This window comes from Salvia splendens, chromosome 20 (genome assembly GCF_004379255.2).
Source record: "Salvia splendens isolate huo1 chromosome 20, SspV2, whole genome shotgun sequence".
Taxonomy (NCBI): Eukaryota; Viridiplantae; Streptophyta; class Magnoliopsida; order Lamiales; family Lamiaceae; genus Salvia; species Salvia splendens.
The window spans coordinates 25,709,783-25,734,813 of NC_056051.1; the positions used below are offsets into that span (position 1 = coordinate 25,709,783).

General features: G+C 36.9%; 4 protein-coding genes across 5 annotated transcripts; 1 reads left to right on the forward strand and 3 right to left on the reverse strand.

Annotated features, from left to right (window-relative positions):
• Positions 1-825: 825 nt before the first annotated feature.
• Positions 826-4,045, reverse strand: LOC121782480 (protein NUCLEAR FUSION DEFECTIVE 4-like). Of its 2 annotated transcripts, XR_006046414.1 has the most exons (3): positions 3,476-4,045; positions 1,243-2,609; positions 826-1,160 (listed from the first exon to the last, which is right to left on the reverse strand). XR_006046414.1 is itself a non-coding variant. In XM_042180342.1 (2 exons), the coding sequence occupies exons 1-2, from the start codon at positions 3,941-3,943 to the stop codon at positions 1,395-1,397; spliced, it is 1,683 nt and encodes a 560-aa protein (XP_042036276.1). In that variant the 5' UTR covers positions 3,944-4,045; the 3' UTR covers positions 826-1,394. The 2 variants fall into 2 exon arrangements, 1 of the variants encoding a protein (XP_042036276.1); XM_042180342.1 differs by having other exon boundaries at positions 826-2,609.
• Positions 4,046-6,638: 2,593 nt separating this feature from the next.
• On the forward strand, positions 6,639-11,423 carry LOC121782481 (protein NUCLEAR FUSION DEFECTIVE 4-like). The gene is made up of 2 exons (XM_042180343.1): positions 6,639-7,138; positions 10,091-11,423. Exons 1-2 carry the CDS (start codon positions 6,713-6,715, stop codon positions 11,177-11,179), a joined length of 1,515 nt encoding a protein of 504 aa, XP_042036277.1. The 5' UTR covers positions 6,639-6,712; the 3' UTR covers positions 11,180-11,423.
• A 1,191-nt stretch (positions 11,424-12,614) lies between these two features.
• Positions 12,615-13,726, reverse strand: LOC121781973 (LOB domain-containing protein 27-like). Its single transcript, XM_042179670.1, has 2 exons — positions 12,918-13,726; positions 12,615-12,826 (listed from the first exon to the last, which is right to left on the reverse strand). The coding sequence occupies exons 1-2, from the start codon at positions 13,667-13,669 to the stop codon at positions 12,718-12,720; spliced, it is 861 nt and encodes a 286-aa protein (XP_042035604.1). The 5' UTR covers positions 13,670-13,726; the 3' UTR covers positions 12,615-12,717.
• An 829-nt stretch (positions 13,727-14,555) lies between these two features.
• Positions 14,556-24,083, reverse strand: LOC121780743. Its single transcript, XM_042178370.1, has 15 exons — positions 21,077-24,083; positions 20,867-20,995; positions 20,587-20,772; positions 20,434-20,477; positions 20,038-20,353; positions 19,806-19,881; positions 19,532-19,717; positions 18,470-18,565; positions 17,515-17,708; positions 17,172-17,387; positions 16,766-17,041; positions 16,476-16,623; positions 16,204-16,337; positions 15,359-15,445; positions 14,556-15,283 (listed from the first exon to the last, which is right to left on the reverse strand). Exons 1-15 carry the CDS (start codon positions 23,759-23,761, stop codon positions 15,197-15,199), a joined length of 4,860 nt encoding a protein of 1,619 aa, XP_042034304.1. The 5' UTR covers positions 23,762-24,083; the 3' UTR covers positions 14,556-15,196.
• Between the last annotated feature and the right edge of the window lie 948 nt (positions 24,084-25,031).

Below are 25,031 nucleotides of genomic sequence, written 5' to 3' on the forward strand. Positions count from 1 at the left end.
AGTCTCGTTTATAAATGTTACAAGTTTTAAATGAAACAAATAAAATGGGTAAGTGAAAGAATATAAAAAGTGGCGAGAATTTTGTCAAAAATAGAAATAAGACTAATTTTATTTGGACGACAAAAGAGTATTACTATTTATATCCAAATATCATAACTCGATATATCTCGTATCATCTATGCCTCAAATATTTCGGTATATATTGTGGTACGGTGTGTAAGCAAGTGTAATGCGATATCAATATTTTATGTAATTATCATATCAAAACTTACTAATACTGTTAATGCAAAATATGTACTCCATTATTCATTATATTTCATTATAATAAGTACGGTATATCAATTTATTAGTATTTTTTTTCACTCACATGCAGCAAAAATAAATTGCATTGGTGAAGATGAAACTTAGACAATGTTATTTTGATCCAAGTATTTTTATTTGATTTGTCATACTGTTGATAAAAATCAAGTTATTGAATTGAACTAAAACAGGTGTTTATATAATCTTATCCCATAAGCTGGAAAAAGAAAATGAAAAAACTAATATTGTACGTATTTTTTAAATTAATTGAATGACCAATTTTTGGTTTTCTTATACTTTTTATATCCATAAGTATTAAGTAGATTCTTGAAACTTTCATATACTACTAAAAAGTGTGAATGATGATTAATATACACGACACAATCATTTTATCCATACTTATACGTGCATTTGTTTTTTATGATAAACCTTTTTAGAAGAATATATAACTACCTCAAAAAGAAGAATAAATGTAGTAATATCATCAAAGGATTGCTTGCTGATGAATAGAAGAAGCATTCTCAATAATTTAATGTATGTTTTTATTCACCTTCAAATGTATATATTACAATCCTCATCAAAGTCAAGAAATAAGATCAAATAGTTCTCTACAGAAATGATCAATTTTACAAAGATTTCATCATACCAGCAGAGCTCTGAACTTCCTTCCCTTTAATCTGCACTTCTCAGATGTTAACGACTCTACATGGCACCGACTATGTTTTAAGACGAAATCTACGCACAATGAAGCACAAAAGTTACCGAGTGATTGAAACTGAATCAGCCGACACGAGAGCATTTTTCCATGAGCATAAGATACCAGGAACGCGTTAGACAGTCTCCAGCAGGAAGGTTAGATACTGAAAATACCAAACAGTCTTGAACGTGAACGATCAGAGAAAAAATGCGAAAGAAAGAGATACAGATCAATCAAGGCCAAACCTGCATAACAAGAACATCGTTAAAGCTTTGTAGAACTTTGATGTCACGCGGTCTGCCTCTGCAAAAGACCTGCCCATTTCCTAGTATTTTCACGAAAACTGATACAGCACATCACTATTTAGTAAGCGTGGGAACACAAATCGTTTCATGTACTAGTCATCATAATCAATGCGCTTGCTCTCTCGTAGAGAATGGTAAAGCCTCCGGAGCACAACATGTTTGTAGAATTTTCTAGTCCAGAAAAACAACACTAAGGCAACAAGAGAGCCGGAGAGTGCAACGGCTGCCATGATAAGAAACGAGAATCTGAAACATTGAATTCCAATGCATGTATTTCCATCACCGTCCACTTCCTTGTCGTAGAGAAATCCCACCACCCAGATAGAGAGAACATAAGACCCAATAGGACCTGCACTAGTGATGGTGTTAAATATCGTTCCTAAATGCTCTTTCCCAAACAATTCGGAGGCAATAGTCGGCATCAACGACCATTGTGACCCATAGCAAACACCCACCAATACAGAACCGGGGTAAAGGGCACCAGGGAAACCAAAAGAAACCATTGCATAGCCAATGCTCATGGTTGCTAGAGTAAATATCATAAATAACGGCCTTGGCCAACGTTTTGCGTGCAAGAAATAATCAGAAACGTAACCTGCTCCAAAACGACCCAGGAAGTTCCAGATGCTCCATAGTGAAACCAAAGTATCAACCTCGATGCTCTTGTAACTAAGAGATTCGCCTATTTGGCTAATATTATTCACCAAGGCAAGCCCTGATCCCATAGAACAAGCAGTTGTGAAGAACAAAAGCCAGAAACTGATCGTTCGCATAGCCCCAATAAGATTTACATCCTCTCTCAAATGCAACATGTTATTATTTGACTCCCTAACTTGGTCTGCACCGTTTGGGAGCTCATGATACCCATCTTGGTCTTCCGAGGTATCCGTGTCATCATAATCTATTGGGTCCTTATCATCTGACATTTGATTGTGCTCGAGCAAAGACTTTACCATCCGATACGACTTATACCTCTGGGCTCGGATTGCAATAAAAATAGGGGACAACAGCAACATGACAAGTAGAGAAAATGTCAAGGCACGTATGGATACAGTTAATTTGAAAATGTTCTGGATGATTATCACAGTTGCAAGATAGGCAGCTAAAACAAGAGCAAAAGATGAGAAGGCATTCAAGTGCTTGATCTCATCTTCTTCACTTGTTCTAAAGATTCTAACAAAACCCATAAACAGAACCGTATTAATTGGCGGGAGCAATGCCAGGAGCAAGATATATGAACTCGGATTGTGCTTGAAAATCGTCTGATATACTAAAATTAATATGGCTCCACTGAGACCAAGAAAGCCCTGCAAAATTCAAAGATCTCAGTGGACATAGAATTAAAAGAAGCATAACAAATGCAGTAAATAGAAAATTAACAAGTATGACAAAGAAGCAGTTCAACAAACCCAGTTATTAATTTCAAGCAAATACGTCAATTTTATATAGAGAAACCGAAAAATGAAATTTCCACTCATTCCTTATTAGGCTTAAAAGTATGAAATGAAGGAAACAAAATATTTAGTGTTAGCTATCATATTAGTTTACTGTTTTTCTTAGTAATAACAATAACAATCTAAACAACTACAAGTCCGTTATATGAATTAGCGAAATAACACCTAAATGCATTGAGTGAGTACCTCCCCACTCCCCAAATTTCCAAATTCGTGCTATCGCAATGATTCTAAAATTTCCACAGGAAGAATATCATAATCCACCAATATCATCATATACTCCTATAACTCTATCGATCTATCACACATTGAGTGTCTTATTCTCACTTGTCCTACACAATCTTCTACACAGCAAGACATTGTAGTGCTCACTCCAACTCAATTTACAAATCAAATGCTACTAAACAAAAACAATACTAAATAAAGTTTGGTCACGAAACAGATGCATTCAACTAAAGTTGGCCTTTTAAGAGTAATGGCACAATTAAAAAAACATGACAATAATCTACCAGGCTATAAATATGCCATAAAAAGCTCAACATGTTTATCCCCAAAAATGTTGTTTTTCATGTATTTTGTGTATTATATGATTGCATTTAGGAAATTTTCCAGCTCAATAAGTCGAATCCATATACTTTCAAGTTGAATTATCGAAACCAGAATTCAACAGTAGCATAAATAAGTAAACAGTAATCAATTAATCAATTTCCAAACCCTACCTTCATGATCCCAACAATGGTGCCGCTGTAGCTAGGAAAATTATGCACGCCGGTGACGACATTCGCCGTGTTGAAGAAAGTCATGGCGTGCGCCGCCACCAGCATGTACAGACACATCACCAACGGCGCCGGCCGCGGCAGCGCCCCGGTGACGGCCAGCCACATCATGAAGTAGCCGGCGAAGCACTGCAGCGCGCCGGCGAGGAGCACGACCCAGGGGCCGCAGCGGGCGGCGGTGGCGGAGTAGAGGAGGCCGGAGAGGAGGCCGACGTTGGCGCCGACGTCCTTGAACCAGGAGATGGTGGTGAGCGTGGATTGGTCGTAGTTTTGGGTGGATTTGAGGGATTGGGAGTAGATGCTGAAGGTGTAGAGTGAGCCGGCGGTGCACTGGATCCAAATACTGGCGGCCGCCGCCACCCATTTGTTCTTGATCAGAGTTTTCCGGCTGGGATTGTAGTCTGGTTCCATGATTGAGGAAGCTCTGATTTCGTGGAAATTGGGGATTTTTTTTTTCCGAATACGTTTATGTTTTTCGAGATTTGGGTGATCAGATGGGGAAGACAGTCTCTGTTTTTTTTAATTAAATATGTGACAAATATCTAATGAACAGTTTATCTATAAATTAAATATTCAATTGTTTCTATTTTTAAAATGTATAGAAAAGAACAAAATGGATTTAATTTTAATTGCATAATTAAGGGTGTAATAATAATTGTAAGATAGAAGTATAATTCAATTGAAAATGTAATCGTGGCCAGTTAAGATAATTAAGGGTGTAAGTGTAATTGTAATTTTAAGATAAAGCCAAATAAATCTCTTGTAATATCTTCCAATATAGAGAATAGATAAAAGAATACAATCGGATAATTATTCTAATGCTATTTATTTTTCCCATGGCCAATAATTTATTAATCAAAATGAGTCAAATGACAACTTTATAAATCGAGCTCAAGGTGATTAAATTAGTTCCACATGATTTATTCAATATCAATAATAAATTGGCCCATAATATTTTAATTCATTAAATCAATTGCCGGCCCAAGAGAAATTATCTACACTATTATTTTAATGTATCAATAAATTAGTAGGTCCAAAAGAAAAAGAAAAAACACCTCTGAAATTATTGAAGCACAAATGTATTTTGTGGATGATACTTTTTGTATTCGATTTCTCAACTTCGTTTTATATTTTTTTTTTGTGTTCTCAAAATATCTCTTCTATCAATAGTTTGAGGATTCGGAATGATCAAATGATTTACTCTATTCATATGGGCAAGGATTGAACCCTTAATTCATACTTAAGGGACGAGGGACGAGATGCTGAACCACTACAACAATCTGATTAATGCCGTCATTTTATATTAATGTCAAACAAACAATCCTACTCGAGTATTTAATTTAATTGAAAATAAATTGAATTAAATGACTGAAAATGATAAGATTGACACGAAGCTAAATGAGATTAATTACATGTATCAAGGATTGAACCCTTAATTTATATGTTGATAAGAACAGGACGTGTAGGCTTATTCTTGTATAGTGTATACTCGTTATTGGCCCACCAAGAGAAGTTGTAATGTTTTAGTATACTCTTTTGTCATATTTTTATTGTAGTATCTATTTTTAGGTAATTTGGAATATCCATGAACTTTTATTCAAAGTCCTCTTTTCTTTCCGTGCTTATCTATCTGGCTTTGCATATTATTATTTGAAAAGCAAATAATAATAATATTGCTAAAGGTTGAAGTTACAGACGTTAATTGAGAAATGTTAGTTTCTCTATTCATGAATAATAGTACGAGAAATGGACCACTTGTTTTTATCTATGCACTTGGGTCCACTCTGTCATGTGCGCTTAGACCGGACCGGACCTATTTCGGGTCAGATATGGTATATATTTATCTTGAGTATGAGCCTAGTAATGAGGAGGGGCAGATGCAGAAAAAAATATCAGTTCATTTCTAAATTTTATTTCGTAGTAGTATATATTCATGTGATTTAAATTATTTGAAGGGGCTATTATACAATAATTTGCATTAAACTTTGAATAAATTCCATAAATTAATGCCACATAGGATTACCCGCCTTACCCACACCAGGGCTACCCGCCCCCGGCTACCCTCCCCAGCCCCCCAATACGCTCCTCCGCCGCCGCCGCACCACCACAACCATAAGCCTAACGGCGGCGACAGTTTCTTGCAAGGATGGTACGCCGCATCTAACGTTGATTTTTCAAAATTTTATTTTCAATCGACATTGGATTTTATGCAGTTTTATTTTGTTTAAAGTCACGCCGACATTTCATGCATATTAATTTGTGGGCCGTCTAAAAAATATGAACAATTCAAAGTTTATATGTTTGGAGTTGGAAATTTTTAGTTGTGTGTATAAAATCGTTATGTGTATGTAGAAGCAATACATTGTTCCAAGTAGTTGTAGTTTAAAACTTTGGTTGTGTTTTATGAGATTAATTTTGTGTCAAATGGTGAGACCAAGACTAATCCTACGTGGCATTGTCCCGCCCATGGTAATGAGCCCTTATGCACGCACACATGCACACTTGCGTATTTGCAGATCGGCGGATGGACTCAAGCCGATTAGAACTGGGTCAAGCCGGAAGGACTTAAGCCGATTCTGCTAAGTCTGGTATTTTATCAACTCTACTTTATAGTACATAAGATCAATGAGAAACTACTTTGTACTAATAGCGACTTAAATTCAGAACAACTACTCATTTTTCTTTGTTAAATCCTTTTAGATTAGTTGATTCATGGAGTATCTAAGAATTAAAACATTATTATCTATATATTATTCTTTCTCATACTTTATTAAAATCATTGAACATACAAAATAACATTTTTTAAAATCTCATACCATATTTGCAACGGAAGCAATATTACTTATACATACATGAAGCCATGGATCACATATAACAAGTCAACCTCAATCGAAATCAAACCATAGCGTATCACTTATACGCACACGAAGTCATGGTTCAGATACAACGGATCAAACCCGATCCAACCCAACCCGAGCACTCTCTTGGCCATAACTCACTTAAAAAAGATAATATCTGTCTCGTACACATAATTTGTGAAATCGACAAGCAAACTATAAAGGGACCACGAACACACTCTTCCGGCCACAAACACACCAACCACAAACACAAAACACAATAAGTATCTCTACTAATTGCGAATTCACACACTCCACAATAAATCCAATAGCAACAACAACAATGGAGGCCAGCAAATGGACGGCGGCGGCGGCGAGCATTTGGATCCAGTGCAGCTGCGGCGCCTCCTACGCCTTCGGCATCTACTCTCCGATCCTCAAATCCTCCCAAAACTACGACCAATCCACGCTCGACACCATCTCCGTCTTCAAGGACATCGGCGCCAACGCCGGCGTCCTCTCCGGCCTCCTCTACGCAGCCGCGCCGAGGACCTGGATCGTGCACGCCGCCGGCGCCGCGCAGTGCCTGGTCGGCTACCTTTTCCTCTGGCTCGCCGTCACCGGCGCAATTCCGCAGCCGCACGTGGCGGCCGTGTGCCTCTTCATGTTCCTCGCCGCGCACGCGCAGACGTTCTTCAACACGGCCAACGTCGTCACCGCCGTCGAGAATTTTCCGGGGTATAGCGGCACCGTCGTCGGGATTATGAAGGTAATTATTGTTGAATTTCTCTTATTTTTACTAGGGGTGTGCATTCGGGTTTCGGTTCGGTTTTTTGCCAAAACCGAACAAAAACCGAAAAACTGAATTTAGTTCAAAATCCAAACTGAACCAAACCCGAAAAAACCGAAAACCGAACTTAAAAAACTGAAAAATCCGAACAAAACCGAAAAACCCGAATAAAAACCGAAAAAACCTGAAAAAAATAAATATAATATAAATATATATTTATATATGTGTATTTTATTAAAAGAATACATATAATATATATTATATAGTAGCATATATTAAAAGAATATATTATATATAATATAATATATTAAATTAATAGAATATATATATAATTCGGTTTTTCGGTTTTTTTCTTAGTCCGAACCGAACCGAACCAAACCGAACCGAACCGAAAAATCGAAATTTTTTTATTTTTAAAACCGAACCGAACCGAAAAACTGAAAAAACCGAACCGAATTTCAAAATTTCGGTTTGGTTCGGTTCGGACTTCGGATATTCGGTTTCCGGTTTTTTTGCTCACCCCTAATTTTTACCGTTTTTGTTTGATTAAAAATTACTACTACTGATAATGTCATAAAAATAAAAGAGATCAAATATAAATTAATTAGGAAAGTGAGAACATATTTAGTAACTTTTCGTTGAATAGTAATTATATTAATTTGATTAACGTATACTCATTGGTCTAATTTCATTTTTCTATTTAGATCCTTTTATTAAAGTTAGTCCTATATTTTTATGATGTTTTTCATTTTTCATTATATCTCTTTTAATTTTATCATTTTCTGTATTAATTATACATTATAATACGTGTTATTATAAATAAAATAATTGTAGTATATCAATAATAAGAATACTAGTATAATTGTGCAGATTTATCTATATTTTTCTTTATGGAAAATCTTAAATAAATAATCGTCGTCGTTGGTATAAATCAAGCTAATACTAAAAACAAAGGAAGGTAGTTAAGGAATGTAAAGTGGAGCATATCAATATGAATAGCTTTTGGATAGACTTCTATATTATTTTTATTTAGAGTCAACTACGCAATGGTCTTTGAACTATGCGTTTTGCACGTAAATGGTGCCTAAATTTTAAAAGTATCGCGGGTAGTCCCTGAACTAAGGTGTAATCACATTTTTGATACTTTTCACTATTCATCATAATTTTGCACCAAAAATGCCCTCCAATGCATGAAGGGTATTTTTGGACTTTCATATCTAGATATTGGATTTGATATTTTCTTTATATTTCTCTCTATTGCTAAATATGATATTTTCTTATAGTTTGAGTATCTAAAATGATATTATTCACTTCACTTTTTCAATCACTTTATGTCATATCTTCTTTCTCTCTCTCTAAATTTTAGGAAGTAAGAAATTAAAATAAAAAAATACACTATGAAGTTCTTAAATGTATGGAATAAAATTTAAAATTATAAATTTAATTATCAAAATAAATTTTAGCTAAATTTAATTTGATTATGATTAATTTTTTTAATATTAAATATTATAAATAATTAAAAATTAAGAATTTAGTTTTAATTAAAAAAATAATCAAATCACAATCAAAATTAAATTTTGCAACAAATTATTTTTATAATTAAATTTATAATTTTGATTTTTATAATTAATATATTTAAGAATTTCATAGTACTATTTTTTATTTTAATTTTTTACTTCCTAAAAATTTTAGAGAAAAAGAGAAAGAAGATATGACATAAAGTGATTGAAAAATTGAAGTGAATAATATCATTTTAGGTACTCAAACTATAAGAAAATATCATATTTAGTAATAGAGAGAAATATAAAGAAAATATCAAATCCAATACCTAGATATGAAAGTCTAAAAATACACTTCATGCCTTGGGGGCATTTTTGCTGCAAAATTGTGATGAATAATGAAAAAGTATAAAAAATGTGATTACACCTTAGTTCAGAGACTACCCACGATATTTTTAAAATTTATGTACCATTTGCGTGCAAAACGCATACTTCAGGGACCATATGCTTAGTTCACTAGTAGTATATACTTTAAGTTAACCCCACCTACTCATCACGTGCTGGAATGAAATTTGATTAATTATCATAAAACTTTTTGCAGCAAATAATATCCAAAGCTTAAAGATACAGTATAGTTACATTTTATTTAAATTTAATTGTGGAATCAGCAATATTTAAAAAAAAATTGGATCAAAAACAAAATGGAACCTAATCATGCTGTTATCCAAATTTAGTAAAAATAAAGATATTACAAAATTATTCATTTGCACCACAAATTAGAAAATCTAGGTGAAGAAGATAGTGGCCTTATATAATAGTAGTAGTAGAAATATTTTAAGTTGTGATCTTTTTTTATTTGGTCCACCTTGTATTTTACGTGGCGCTATTGTTAGTTTTTGTATCAAGTTGATTTCGACTAATATTATTTTAATGGCTTCTTCAAATTCTTATCCAAAGTAGCTATTCTAAGTATTTAATTCATTTAAATTTATAGAGGGTTTTATTTGATATTCATTCCTAATTTATCCAAAAAATTATGGATAATCTAGTTTTAGTCGCAGTCAACACGGCCATTAAAATTGAGATAATGTTTTACTACGTATAGTTGTTTTCCTAAAAAATAATATATCAAGTTATAGACCATAAGTATATAGGATACCTAATATTCTTATTTATTTTCATCATGATTCGTGCTTGTTTAGTTCTGTTCTGAAATGTGTCCCTTCATAATATTATGTGTCCATTTTAAAATTAGCCATTTACTTTGGTCATATACTTTTTAACTAGTATTGCACTTTACAGACCATGAAATAATCTAGAAAAAACACAACAATATGAGTATGAATTAACTAACTAATTCCTGTTCAAAGCAAAGGCACATGTTTATGAATCATGATCATTGTGTAACAGTTCCTAAATCTAATTTTGGCAGGGCTTCCTTGGGTTGAGTGGTGCAGTTATCATACAAGTTTACCAGACATTATTCCCAGAAAAACCAACCACATTCCTCCTCATGCTCGCCTTCGTCCCGTCCCTCCTCTCCCTCGCCCTCATGTTCTTCGTCCGAGCTCACCCCACTTCCTCTGCAGGTCACGATAAGACATACTTGAACGGCTTCTCGCTAATCTCCATGGTCGTTGCCGCATATGTCATGCTCCTAATCATCTTAGAAAACGTGTTCGTCCTCGCCCCTTGGATGCGCGCTCTCACACTGACGATCCTCTTCCTCATCCTCTCCTCGCCCCTCCACGTAGCCGTCAAGGCAAACAAACACGAAGCAGAGAAACAGAGCTCACTCCCCAGTCTGAAGGCCCCTCTGATAGTGGACAATGCTGTAACAAGAAAACCAAACGAAAGCGAGCTGAATCTTGTGCAAGCTCTCCGCACTTTGAGCTTCTGGCTGCTGTTTGTTGCCATGTTGTGCGGGATGGGGTCGGGGCTCGCCACGATCAACAACATCAGCCAGATCGGGGAGTCCCTGGGCTACACCGCGGTGGAGAGGAGCACACTAGTATCACTGTGGAGCATATGGAACTTCCTTGGCCGGGTCGGGGCAGGGCTCTTGTCGGACACCTTCCTTCACAAGAAAGGCTATCCGAGGCCGTTGTTTATGACTGTGACTCTGGCAGCCATGACTGCTGGCCACGTCATCATTGGATCAGGTTTCCCGGGAAACCTCTACGTGGGATCCGTGGTGGTAGGCATCTGCTACGGGTCGCAGTGGTCGCTTATGCCGACCATCACCTCTGAGGTATTCGGGGTGCGGCATATGGGGACGATATTCAATACGATCGCCATTGCTAGCCCTTTGGGGTCGTACATATTTTCCGTTAGGGTTATTGGGTATATGTATGATAGAAATGCTGGAGATGAGAGTTCTTGCAGTGGAACTCAGTGTTTCATGTCGTCTTTCTTCGCTATGGCGGTTGTAAGTCTTTTTGGGTCGCTCGTGGCATTAGGGTTGTTCGTCAAGACGAGGACGGTTTATGCTCGGATCATGCGTACAAGTATGTTGGCTTGATTTTAGTTACACTATAAAAATTGTAATGCTATTTGTGGTATATATTTTTCAATTGTGGACTCTTGTGTCACGTGGTCTAGGCTTCACGAGATTGGCCTTTTTTTTGTGTTAAAGAGACTTCTTTTTATGTTTTGGGTCTGAAAAAGTCCGGTGGCTGTATTCATTTAGAGTAATTTGTAAATTTTTGTGATGAAGAATTGAGTTTGTAATTATTTGTATTGAATATTGATATATCTTGAAATTTGATCGGAGGGTGAATATTGATATATTTTGTTGAAGAGTATGTTCAATGATAAAAACTGGATTTTTTGTGAGGTAGTGTGTAGTAGAATTATCTAGCTAGATGATTATTGTACTCCTAGAAATTATTTAGTTTGTAATTAAGAAATAGTAAAGATATTTTGAAAAGAAAGCAGAAACAAATTCTCCATAAAAGAAAATGGTAGGATTTTAGACCTATACATAGTTTTTGAAAATATTTTACTAGAGTAGTGTGTTAATATACTAGTACCAATTCGTATAAGAAAATTGTAACCAAGATAGTTTTTTTCCGCAACATCCAAATTTACAAAGTTGTCCAGAGCCTTTGTCCTAGCGGCAAGGAGCTTAGACATTATTGCATGAGGTGCCGAGTTCGAGCACATCAGTTGTAATTTCCTCTTTTCTATAGTATAGAAGTTTATTTGTAATTTCCTCCTTTGTATAGGAGTTAATTTTTTTTTTTTAAAGTTAATTTAAAAAAAAATCCAAATTTACAAAGTTTTTGAGGTAGCTTATAAAACTATCATTCATATTTCAACTTCATATAGTAAAATAGGGTAATACTTAGCATCCCACAAATAATATTGAGGCACACTCTCGTGAGCATGCGCTTCGCTTGGATCCAACCCGATGCAAAGGCGGCCGTACATGAAAGGAAGGAGACGACAGCAATACACGCCCGGAAGAAGAGTGGAGGCGGTGGGAATAAAGGAGGGGAGGCGGCGACAACGGCGAAGGAGGGGAATTAAGGTGGTGGGGGGATGGGTTGGGAAGATGAAATGGTGAGAATGGACATTATCACCATTTTTCACTTTTCATTTTTTTACTTTACAAAATTACTCCATTAAAAATTATCAAAATTTAAAAATGAAATGTTTTGTATTTATGATATTAAAAATATTAAATATAATAATTATATAATTAAAATCTCTAATTTATTGGCTTTGAAAATTACAAATACCATAAACTTTTTTGAAAAAATATGTTTCACTTAAAAAGTTTTTAAAATAAATAATTTATAATCTAAATATAAATTAAAGAAAAAGCCATTCAGTGCGGCCCACACCTCTCTCAACTAGCACCCTTGTAGTACCTATTAAAATCAAACAGAAATGTTAGTTAGATTCATGCAAAATCAATACATCAAATGACACACTATGAAATTAAGAGATCATGAAAAATTAAGCCAAAGAAATCAATTAGTCTCATCTTCTCTTCGAGAAAATCAAGTATTTCCAAAACCTATGAATGCTCAAAAAATTGCACCAAAAATTGAATTAGTTGACACTAGTAAGGCTAAAACATGCTGCAGCATTCTTGAGCTCATTCTCATTAATCTCCTCAACATCGTGTCTCGATTTCTTGAATGCCGATTCCAAGCTCAAACTGCACATAATCAAACAATCCCACTTCAAAAAATCAAATCTTGTGCACAAAAACAAAAAAAAATATCAATATTTGTAGTTTTTTTTAATACCTAGATTGATCATAGGCTTCTTTGGAGCCAATATAAGACTGTGAATCATCGATATTATCGAAAAACGGCTGCATCTCGTTATAATCCTCATGCTCCACGGTGGAGATCGGCGGCTGTTGCATCATGAGATGCGCGTGCGCGAGGATAGAATTCATGTTGTTTTCATTGCTATTGCTGTTACTATAACCGCACATCGAGTTCACCACATTGTTCATCTCTTTAAAATCCATATAGTTTATGTTGTAGTCGGCCACGGCGGCCTCCTCGTTGTTATTGTAGTGGGAGTGAGCTTCGAGGCTGTTCCCAGGCGGGCCCATCCCGAGCTGGAGGTCAGAGATGTAGTCATCGGCCGTATGGGAAGACAGTTGGTTCTCATGCTGTTGTTGTTGTTGCTGCTGTTGTTGCCTGTAGAATGCCAGCTGGTGGAGGACGGCCTGGAGTTCTTCCTCAGCATGCTGAATTTGGTAGGTTAGTTGGTGGATCTCGAACATGCAACCCCATACAGGGTACTTGTCGCGCATGGCAGCGTGGTACTTGATGGACTTCATGGCGATGGCCTTCTGGGTGTGGTCGGGGCCGAGCTCCTTGAGGAGGTTCTGGATGTTCTTAACTCCGAAGAGGCGGTGGACGTTCTGGAACATCTTGGGCTCATCGGCCGGGAAGAAGGACGCCAGGAGGCACTCGGGCGTGCACCGCCGTCGTTGGTACTTGCAAGCAGCGCAGGCCTGGCCGCTGCCATTCTTTATGGTCATCCTCCTATTTTCATCCGAACAGATTCGACCAATTCCTGAGGTAGTGATGCTATGGATTTTTTGTTAGATGTGTGTGTGTTTTTTGAGGTTTGGTTTTAGGCACTATAAGAAGACTGAGTAAAAATGAATGTGTGGCTTTAGATGTGTTTCAGTTAGTTGGGGACAAGTGTAGTTGTTTGAGGGAGCTTTCTAGTTTTAGAACCCTATTTTTGAGGGGAGTCGATGGTGTTAGAATTATGTTAGTATATTTTTTTAATAAATAGTATCGAGTGTATTTTAAGGAATTTTTTAGCTTTAATAAGAGCGATTGAGTGTATTGTAAGGTTTTTTCCGTCCCAAAAGAATAAACTATACGAGTGTATTATAACGTATTATTCGTTTCATAGATCTTGTTTGACTAGTAAATGTTTATTCGTACACGTTACATATATTAGTCAATGGACAAGTGAAGTTAGTTATGCCTTATTATCGAGCAATGCATCTGCTCAGTCTTGAGAAAAGCAGTTCCCTAAAAAGTTGTGGGCAAGTTTTTTTGGTTACTTGGCCCTTAAAGAAGTCGTATAGAGTAGACCCATTTTACATGATATTAGAACAAGTCCAAATCGATGAAGAATTTCTTAAAAGTCCGACGATCGTTCTAACCTTCCTGTGTGGGGACATGTTGCGACCCTTATTTCTAGTCTTGCATTAACTTGGTAACGACGAGGAGATTCTCAACTGACACGTTTTAACACCAGCCAAGGCGGGTGCCGCTGCGTTCCCGATGCTGAAACAGCGATCCGGCTGTATTTTACAAGATAAATGCTATACACTACCACCTAAGGGATGGTTTATAAACGGGAAACTAAAAGTGAAAATGCTTGAGAAGATGCAATGAAGACATAAATACCAAAACTGTGTATGATTCATTAAAGCAAAAATTATTGCCATTTCCATGGCAGAAGTTGATGTCTGAGACAGTTTTTTCCCCATATAAATAGATTGCTTAAAAGGGGAAGTTGCCATTATATGATGCAGGGAGAGGTTCCAAAGGGATGAAGAAGACCTGATCTATACACAAATTTCTCTATGATGGAAAACAGTAGGAGACTCGAAGCTAAGTAGAACATAATTCTGTGTACAGTTGCAGCTACGGATAACCGGGCAACGAGCTCAAGCACAAATTGCCAGTCCAAGAGGTTCTTATTACGCCTTTGACCCAAACAATACCGTATGGTATCAAAATTGCAAGAAGCCGGAGATACTTATTCCATGAGCACTGACTGTAGGCCATCTTTTCCCAATGAGTTGTTAAGACTTAATGCTTGCTTAGAATTGGTCACCATTCTCTTCTTCACTGTATATTAAGCGACTAAGTATATTGCACGATTCTGGGTGTCGTAGCAACTGTGATTTCCCGGGTTCAGCTGTCATGGTTAGCTCAGAGCCTCTTATGGGCAGAATTAGGTCGCGAATTACATCCATAAATCAATACCACAGCTTCATACACTCAGACCATCAGGTTGCACAGGGAAATCCCACGAGGTACTAGTTCACAGCTTCGTACAAGAGGACTTGCGGTTGTAGATGTCCTCTTTCACACATTGCAAGGACATCACTCCAGCCGCCAATTACCTGGACATGACATATAGAGTGACAAGATGTAAAAGAAACTGTAAAGGTATCCAGCAAACAGTTAGAGAATTTTACCTTCACGGTTTTATCATCGTACATGATCCACTGTTCATGATCGCTGCTGTAGGCAAAACAGTGATAGTGCTGCCCATAATAGCAAACCTAAAAAGATAGGTGTTTAAGAAAATAGAGAAACGTCAAACAGACCAGACAAATTTTGAAAGAAACATTACTCTTAAGTTACCAACTTGGCATTTTGATGCACAAGTACATATTCATTTATTATTAATCCATGACTCTGATGACAACCGGACTCAGAGAAAACTGAAGGAAAGCTCATAGACCTTGTTGCAAATGAAAAAGGATCTCACGGCCAAGCATGTGAACCTTAAAAATGCTCATTGGCGCCGAGAGTTAGTTTTTGGATGACTGTTCTTTGGATTATAGAATGGAATCAGAGATGTCATAAGCTCACATAAAGAATAAGTTGAAGTAATGCAAACAAGAACCTTAACAAAAACTTAAATGTCAGTTTATGTAAAAAGTGTCTGAATATCGGTTGTAACCAAGGCACAGGATAGGTTACATGTCAAAAGACTGGTGAATTTGTTTTTCGCATTCCCTGATTCAGATTTTTGTGTATACTTTTAACAGCAAGCTAAGCATAACAAAGCACGGTTTTAAAAAAAATTAGCACTCATTACATAGAGAAAGTACCCAAGAAAATTCTGAGAATTCATGATGCACAATGGTGAGGTCTGCAGCTTTTTCAATAATTAAAAGATAAAAAGAAAAGAATAAAAAAGACATAGTATGCCAATATTATTCTACTTTTCCTCGTTAAAAGAAAAACAATCCAACCCTAGGTGGTTGGAGAGGGATATGAGGGAACAAATTTAGAGTGAGTTACTGAAGCGTACCACTGAAACCAAATGACGTTTATGTTTTGGATCAAGACCACGATAAAGGACACTGATATCAATCTCAGTAGATAAGGCTGCTAATGTTCCCATTATATCATCAACACTCTCGCAAGTATTCTGCCAGCCAAGGACTACAGGAAAGAACAAGGAGTAAGAGCCGCATTATGCGTTATAATGGAAGGCCAACTGTTTGGACAAGCAGAAAGATAGTAACATAACTACATAAGGCAGGCTCTAAATGAAATGAGTAGCAGAGAAACTAAAAGCACCTGTTGTGAAAACATGCGGAGGGCTGGAGAGTATATGGTGAATATAGTTGAGCTTTCCACATCCACCATCCTCAGGATCACAAGCTAATTGGTGATTCATCTCAACCATATACAGAAGCTCATCAAAGGAGCTCTCTGGGCACATAACCTATATGGTAATGTGAGCAATTTGTTAAGAGTTTTCTGGGAATAAGAACTAGACAAAAGCACATTCTTTTGAAAAACCAATATTAACCAAATCACTAGCAGAATAAGCATATTTATAGATACTTTATTCAAGGAAGACATGCCTTCATTGTTCTAACAGCACTGGCATTGATGTTGTGAAAGAAAGATGTGTATTTCAGACATCTGGACTCCAAGCTACAGTTGTAACAGTCCATTCTCTCAGAAATGTTCATTCCAAAAAGTGAATGTGCAATACAAGAAGCATTAGTGCAGTCCCAGGAATCTGTTCCAGATCTATTTAGTGGTTCCACATCAGATGCATGAGGTCCAGGAGTGAATGAACGATGTAGACAATTAAATATTACACCCAAGACTTCAGAAGCATCATTCATTTGACCCTGCATGGTCACCACATTTTAGTTGTAGATTAGATATATTTGATTTCAAACTCCAAAGATAAACCTGTGCAATACATACAGAAATAAAACAGGGAAAGAAGAATAAAATAGACTCAGTGGCGACATTTACCTCCTGGAAGAAATTACTATCGGGATACAAGTTGCTTAGAGCAACTCTCAAAGAGGTAGGGGCAACAGGTTCTCTATGGTTATCCTTAGATACCATGCTCAGAGCAATGAAGATCTCATACAAAGCACATACAACACAAGGATCACCAACGTGAACATGTTCTGAGACTGATCTCCGCATAAATTCATCTCGAAACCGTCTTAAGTGCCACAAAGACTAAGGTATTGAAAAAGAAAGCAAATAAATAGCATACTCAAGGAAGTCGGCAGATTCAAGACTAGACAATGAATATAAGGTCAAATATTCAGAAACTGATCAAACAATACACACTTGAAATACCAACCTGTATTATGACATTCAGAAAGCAATTATATTCACCGACTTCATTTTTTAGCCCTGTTCCATATGTATCCATTCCATTAACATCGGTTGCGCCTTCACCACATAAAAGACGCGAGTCTCCGGTTTCTGGAATCTCCTTATGCGGCAAGGCCAAACTTGACTTGGCAGGTAGCTTTTTAGGTGCATGCAATGTATCTGATAAGAAATTTGGGACAAGAAATAAATGCAAAGAAAGTTACAAACGGCAAGGTCATTTTGATAGTTCTCTGCGAAGCAGAACTATTAAAAGTTGGAAATGCAGCAAATGGCAATTCTTTGATCAAATTAAGTTCATATCCAATTTTTTGAACCCTTTAAAGGATTATGTGGTCAATAACTGTAGGTCTGTTAAGAATTATTCAAAACAATGCAAGGTGGGTAATGAAACTTAATCATTTAATTAGTCTATTTATCATATACTACAAAGATACGATACCCAGGTGTCCCATATTGATGTTGCATGGATAGCCATAGCCATCTAAGATCTCAAAAAGGCAGCTTAAATCAACCAGTTAGCTTTCAGTACAAATATTATTAGCATTGGTTACGAGAAGAAGGTATGTACAAATTAAAAAAAAAGGCAAGCAAAATCACAAGGATAATGTAGGGAGAAACAAAAATGAAAAGATAAGGCCTCTACGCTGTGGAGTTTCAGCATGCTTTAAAGGCACACGCAGTTATAACAGGGGAAGATGAGCTCATGGAAAAGAATCTGATACATTTGTTTCCATTTATTCTAACAATATAAAAATGGTGGTAACGAATATGTATAATAAATAAGTAGGGACAATTTTTTCCCCTGCACTTGAAATTGAAATAGGCAAACATACTGGGACGAAGATATTATCAATTATCAATTAGCTTTAGTCGAGGATCACAACCACCATCAGCAAGAGAGATAGAGAGAGAAGACACACCAAGGCTTTCGCGGACAGCTTTCTTAAGGTCGGCTTGAAACCTTTCTTCATCATCCTCCTCAGCACTAAGCTGTCTCAATGTTTTTCCTCCTTTATCTACAAAGATAATGTGGTGAAACATTCAACAATGGTATGAGGTTTCACGTGTAAACATCCACAAGCCAGATCAGACAATAGTTGAGGCAATTTTATTATGTGTTAATAAATTTGCAAATGCATTTAAGGATTTTAAGGACAGATGAGGATCATATCTGTAATAGAATTCATTTAGCTACTATAAGTTATAACTGTTACTAAACCAAAATTTAGGCTGTTAAACTTAGATATACATACAACAATCGATATTTCCATGTTTATTTATGAGCAGCATAATTAAACACTATCTTCTAGTCAGTTATATAAAGCATTTTATCTGTATCTAAACATAAAGCGTAGAATTCAGAAACAAAACAAAACAAAACAAAACATTTAACTTACTGAAAGTGTAGCAATGAAGAATGTAAGACAAAATTGATAAGTAGATACACGAATTTATAGTAGGAATAAATACATGATGAACACCACTCATAGCTTTCGGAATTTAGCTTGAGATAGTAACTTAAATCTTATGTAAAACTAATTGAAATTTCTTTTACTTTATAAATACCCCTATAAGGTTGGAGCACATTAGTTGGTACCATTTGACCATCCATTTATTTATTAATTAAATACAATATTCAATTATTCATGCATACACACACACACACACACATATATATATATATAAATTAGTTTAATTTGATGGTGTAGTTAACTGCAGTATGAGATGTTTTCGAAAGCTATATGATATATATGATTGTACTTAAATATACAAGAGAAATACATTCTTCGATAATATAAATATTTTTCTAGCTTCTATCTTAATTAGTCAAAAATGAAACTAATATTAATAAGATTTTAGAAAACGAAGTTAATAGAGGTGAAGTGAAACTAACTTTTTACCTTTTTTCTGATTCAAGAATACTCTCACCTATAAAATGTATATTTAAAACCAACTCAATCTTTATTAGTAGAAAAACATACCACCATCACCATGTGAGTTTAGCTCATCTCTAGGCATAACAGAACCATTATCCTCCTTTTCAGATGTCAGGGGAGGGGATTTCCTGTCACTTAGTTTGTTTAGACCCTTATGCCGTTTACCCCTCTTTCCCGAGCGTCGCTCAGTAAATATAACCCCTTCTTGTGGAATAGCTCCATTTGAAAACCCTGCCAAAAGGATTATACAATCAAGTGAACCATAATGTTTAACTGAGAGGAAAGCTTGATGCTTTGTAATATCAAGAATGATTTTTACCATTTTGCATCACAGCTCCATTCGCAGAGTCATTTAGCACACTTTCGGTGAATGCCACCTTTTGGATCAAAGATTCCTAAAGAAAAGGTCAATTTTTTATCAGAACTACTATTCAGTTTTCTTCCTGAAAAGGAATAACTCTGGGAACAGGAAAATTCTGCCAATGGTAGTTGCGAATAGGCTACAAAACAATCCACATTGATATTGATACAAACTGATGAAAGCAACAAACCTTCCTATTTGTCCACTGGTCATTGACATCTTTTTCTCCATCGTTGCACCTAATGTAAGAATCAGATATTGAAATTGGCTTAGCCTTCTCCCCTGCAACTTTTGAGTTTCTTTTATGTTGCTCAGCTAGTTGCTTTTGTTTAGCCTCGTTTTCTATACGTCTTTGATATTCCAAAGTTTCTTCAAGCTTTCTTTCTTCAGCTTCAAGTTCAATTTTGTGTTTGTACTCCTCTTCCTGTAGTCTTAAGGCATCATTAGTTCCATTATTGGCAAGTTCAGAACATACAACCTCCTCATCGTGTGCACTTGGAAGCAATCTGAAGCAAGACAAAACATTAGCTCGGATAAAATGGTAAGCATACACAGAACGTGTTTTGAGAGAGAAAGAGAACTATACATCTCTTCAGATATCTGATCATCCGGGTCATCCCAATGACTAGCCTGCAGAAGCAATAACCGTTATTGAGAATAATAACCATTTACTTAGCATCCCATAGTTTCTACCTGAGAATACACACACACACTATGGAGTAAACATTATGGTTTATACCTTTAAGTCCTTATTTTTTCGGCCCTCCTTACTCTTCTTTTTGTCCTTCGACTTTTCATGTTTTGAATTTTCAAGTCCTGCGGTGGTTCCTTTCTTGGAATCCAGAGCAAGTTCAGCCAAAAATGCCTCTCTGGCAGCATCAGATTTTTCCCTGGCATCTTTCTCTGCCATATCCTCCAAGCGTGCCTGAAGAAATGAAGATAATAAGCCTAAAACATCTGGAAAAGCTGCTGAGGAAGATGAAGGTCCACAGATATAAAGGTGCTTCACAATTACTCACCCGTAAAAATGATTTAAGCAAAGGTATTAAGATTGAGCAGTAATCATGGGAAGATGCAGGATCAAGCTCAATTTCCAACTTCTGCATCCCAATGAGTATTCGCATGAGTCTTGCATCGAGCTTGCTGATCTGAATCACTGAGAAATCTGAGATAAAGAAGCAAAGCAAATATGCATATTCTGAAAGAAAACACAAAAAGTAGATCCAAACCTCAAGAGAACCATGCTCCTTCTGTCTCTGTATTGCAACTTCAATGCAAGAATCCACCTGATGAAGATAGTCTTTTCTTCTCCAATCATCATCTTCACCAGATTCTAGGTCACAAAGATGTGATCTCACGCCACTGTAAGTTTCCTCAAAACCAAATTGGTTTATATTTAAGGACTCTGCATCCTTTAGAACATTTTTTATTGCCTGCGACTCAAATCTATTGCTCATAAAGGCCATGTCATTTTCATTCTCATTGTCACCGAGTTCTTCTTGCCTTCTCCTGAGAACAGAGTCATAACTGTGGCCGGTAAAATCAGTTACATGTTCTCTTCTCTTTCCCTCTTCCAAACATAGATCTTCCACGGCCTGCAATGCCTCCTCATAATTTAACTGTTCGGATTTTCTATCACATAAGCTTTGCAGATGATAAGCTTCTTTCTCAAGCAACTGAAGAATTTCAAGGCCTTGCTGGGCTTTCTCCTCTTTTGCTCGCATCCAGGATGTCAATTGCTCGCCACTTGAGGGGCCTTTAAATATCCAGGATAACAATGCATCTGAATCAAGTATTATACCGTTGTCATAGTTAACATGGGACGAAGTTTCAACCCTGGAACAGTTGACTGTGCCATCACTAGAAGGCCGAGGGACCTTACAGGGAAGAAAATGCTCATCAAGGATTAAAAATGAAGCATCTTGGCTAAAATTTATCTTCTCCACAAAGTCAACGCCATTCATCACAGTTTTAGAATTATCCTCAGAATTACTTTTATCAGAATATCTACTTAGACCACATGAATTAGCAATTTCCTGCAAAAATTTCAGGATTTTCTTAAGCTCCGGGGCACCCAGAAAACAGATACATAAGGGGGTTTTTTCCAAGTTTGAACTAAGAAGTTGAGAACCGCAAGCAAGGGTCTGAAGCTCCTCCACGGCAAAGTGTATAACCTTGCTAAGATGACTTGAAGCAAGACACTTGTTTTTAATAAGTGACTGGAAAATGACTTGGATTTTCTCTAGAAGCTTTGCACGCTCAGGGTCATCAGATAGAGGCCAATTTTCATTGAGTAAACTTTCCTTGCTGCTCAGATCTCCATCACAATCCATCCACTTGACATCCTCAAAGTCCCTGCCATCTTCGACACCATGGTTGAAATTGCCACCAGATCTTTTATTCCTTAGTGATGAATCCCAATCATATTCATTAGAGTAAGTATCAACAAAGCATTCTTTTGAACCATTTATGCCATGACTGGAGTACGATTCTTCAAAGAAATCAGGTGCTTCCAAGGTTGATTGTGGCCTGTGCATCCTAATTGCTGTATTTAATTCTAATGGTTTCCATGAACAGTTTAGAAGCATTTCAGCCAATTCATCCTCCACACACTGAGGCAGAATTGAATGCATTTTGGGCAATAAACTGCTCATATGCTCCTCCACAGCATGTTGCATGAACAAAACCACATCAGCAAATTTCTCATTGCAGCGACAGCATGACCAGAACTTCCACATTTTGTTCGTCACTCCAAAAGATAAAGCCTCATTAAGTACCTCACTTGGTGAGACATCCTTCAATGAGCTGAAATGGGCCTTTAGTTCAGAAATTTCAATTTTAAGTAAATCTTTCTTTGCATCCAAACTCATAGAGTTCCAATATGTTCGTACCGAATCCCTCCTCTCATCTGATGATGCAATTCTCCTTGAATTCCCATACCTCCTTCTCTCTCCTGCTCTCTGTCCAGTACCTGAAGAAGAATCTACACCTTTTCCATTGTTATTAATACTATCCCCATCATTTCCTAAAGAAGGGGACTCTGACTTCTGCTGCAAAAGCCTGGCAGCTGCCACTCTCACCTCAACTTCCTTCCTCCGTTCCTCTTCTGTCTTGGCAACTTTCTTAATCTCATTCGGCCTCTTTGCCTGAATCAGTCTGACCTCCAATGGATCCTCAGGCATCCTCCTGATTGGGATCAATCGAAATTTCTCCTCCCCATTGCTCAAATGCTTCATCCAAGTCGAAATCGATGCAATGTTTGATTTTTGAATCAATGCCTTAAGCTCACTCTGAACATTGGCAACTCGAGCCTCAGCTGTAGAAATCTTCTGCAGATTCTCCGCTTGCAAACTCTCCTTAGCAGGATCCACGGGGTTCTCAATCGACAAAGCCCTCTCACACTCCTGCACCACCTCCTCATACTCCTTCCCCTCGTTCGCCGCCTCATACAACAAATTCGCATAGAAATGTGCAAACTCAACAGAGTTCGGGCACAGATTGACCGCCTTCCTCGCACTCTCAATCGCATTCTTCAAATACCGCTGCTTCGCATTGGGGTCATCCACTATAGAAGCCACCTTCACACATATAGTCCCCTGGACGCGGTGGATCAGCGCCGCGTCCGCGGAATTCTCGTGCCTCGAGCACAGATCCTTCATCGATCTCAGCGCTCTGGTGTGGTTCCCGCGCCGCAGCGCTGTTAGGGCGCGCTCGCATTCAGGCTTAATCGAAGCGTACGGCTCAATTTCCTCTAATTCCACAACAGGCTCCGATTTAGCAAGTGCTGTCACGGAAGGGTTTGGGGAATTATCTAGAATCGAATCACCACCACCACCGGCGGCGGCGGAGGCATCGTCCGCGGCAGACGGCGGCGGTTTGGAGCGAGGAGCGACGTTTCGCTTCTTATGCCCCATTTATCAGATTCTCCGATTGCTAGTTAATTGCATGGATAAATTGTGTATCTAATTCCGCAGCTTGTAATCGATAATTATACCGATTGTATCGAAATGTAGAGAGAGGGAGACTTACTGAGCAATCGCGGAGGAAAACGATCGGAGCGGAGGCGGATGGATACACGCAGAGGCGTATACGTATAGGAAATGGATACTGAAATGAGTAAATTTATTGGTGAGACAGTATGAAAGAGAAGATGAGAGGGGAGAGAAAGCAGTAGGTGGTGGGAGGGTTTGGGAAATGTGCAGCTGCTTTTGGACTGGAGTGTAGTGTAGTGCTTTTGAGTGTGTTTATGCATCAGAGTATATCCCCAAATTAAATCCCAAATCATAACACAGTATTATTACATGATTCTTCTCAATTTCTGCTATAAGTCATAATTTGCTTATTTCATTTTTTGTAATTATTAGTAGCTGTATTTGATTTCATATTTTATTTTTAGATGTTAATATATGTGAAATTAAAATCATAATATATGTGAAATTAAATCAAATAACTCAATGACATTAATTGAAAACCAAAATTGCATTATTGGCATTTCTAAAATTACGTAAATTAAATGTAGAGAGGTTTAATGATTTAACATCACCATTCAAAAATTTATAGTGTGTTTTGGCAGACATAAAGAGATGTTAAAAAAAATTTAGCGTTCGATATGTGAAATTTGTCATGGCTTTTGCGTTTTAATAATTTAATAGTGAATGATACAAGTTTTAAGTATAATTAATAAAATATAAAAAAATGATAGAAAAAAATGGTCGAAATATTGTCAATAAAAAGTGACACATGATTCATCTAGAAATTCACAAAAAAAAAAATTATTAGTACGTGAGAGCATTCCCATATGTGCTCTTGCCAAAAAGCACGGATGTGGGTCTGGACCCACATTTAATACTTTTTTACTCTTTGCTCTTAGGCAAGAGCACAACACCCACATTCATGCTCTTCTGCAAGGACATGCTCAAGGGTCCACCATTCTATTATTCAATTTAAATAAAAACATTTCCACAATATTAAAATGCATTAAAAATACCCGGAATACTATTAAAAACGGATATAATTTATTGGGAAGTGGGAAAATATATTTTTTTATTTAAAATTGATTTTTTAAATTAAATTCGATTTAAAAAAAAAAGAAAATTCGAAAATGCCAATGGTTTTGCCGTTGGCCAATCAGAACGCGCCACATCAGTCTGCTCAGTGGCACGGGCGTGCTCGATGCATCGAGCA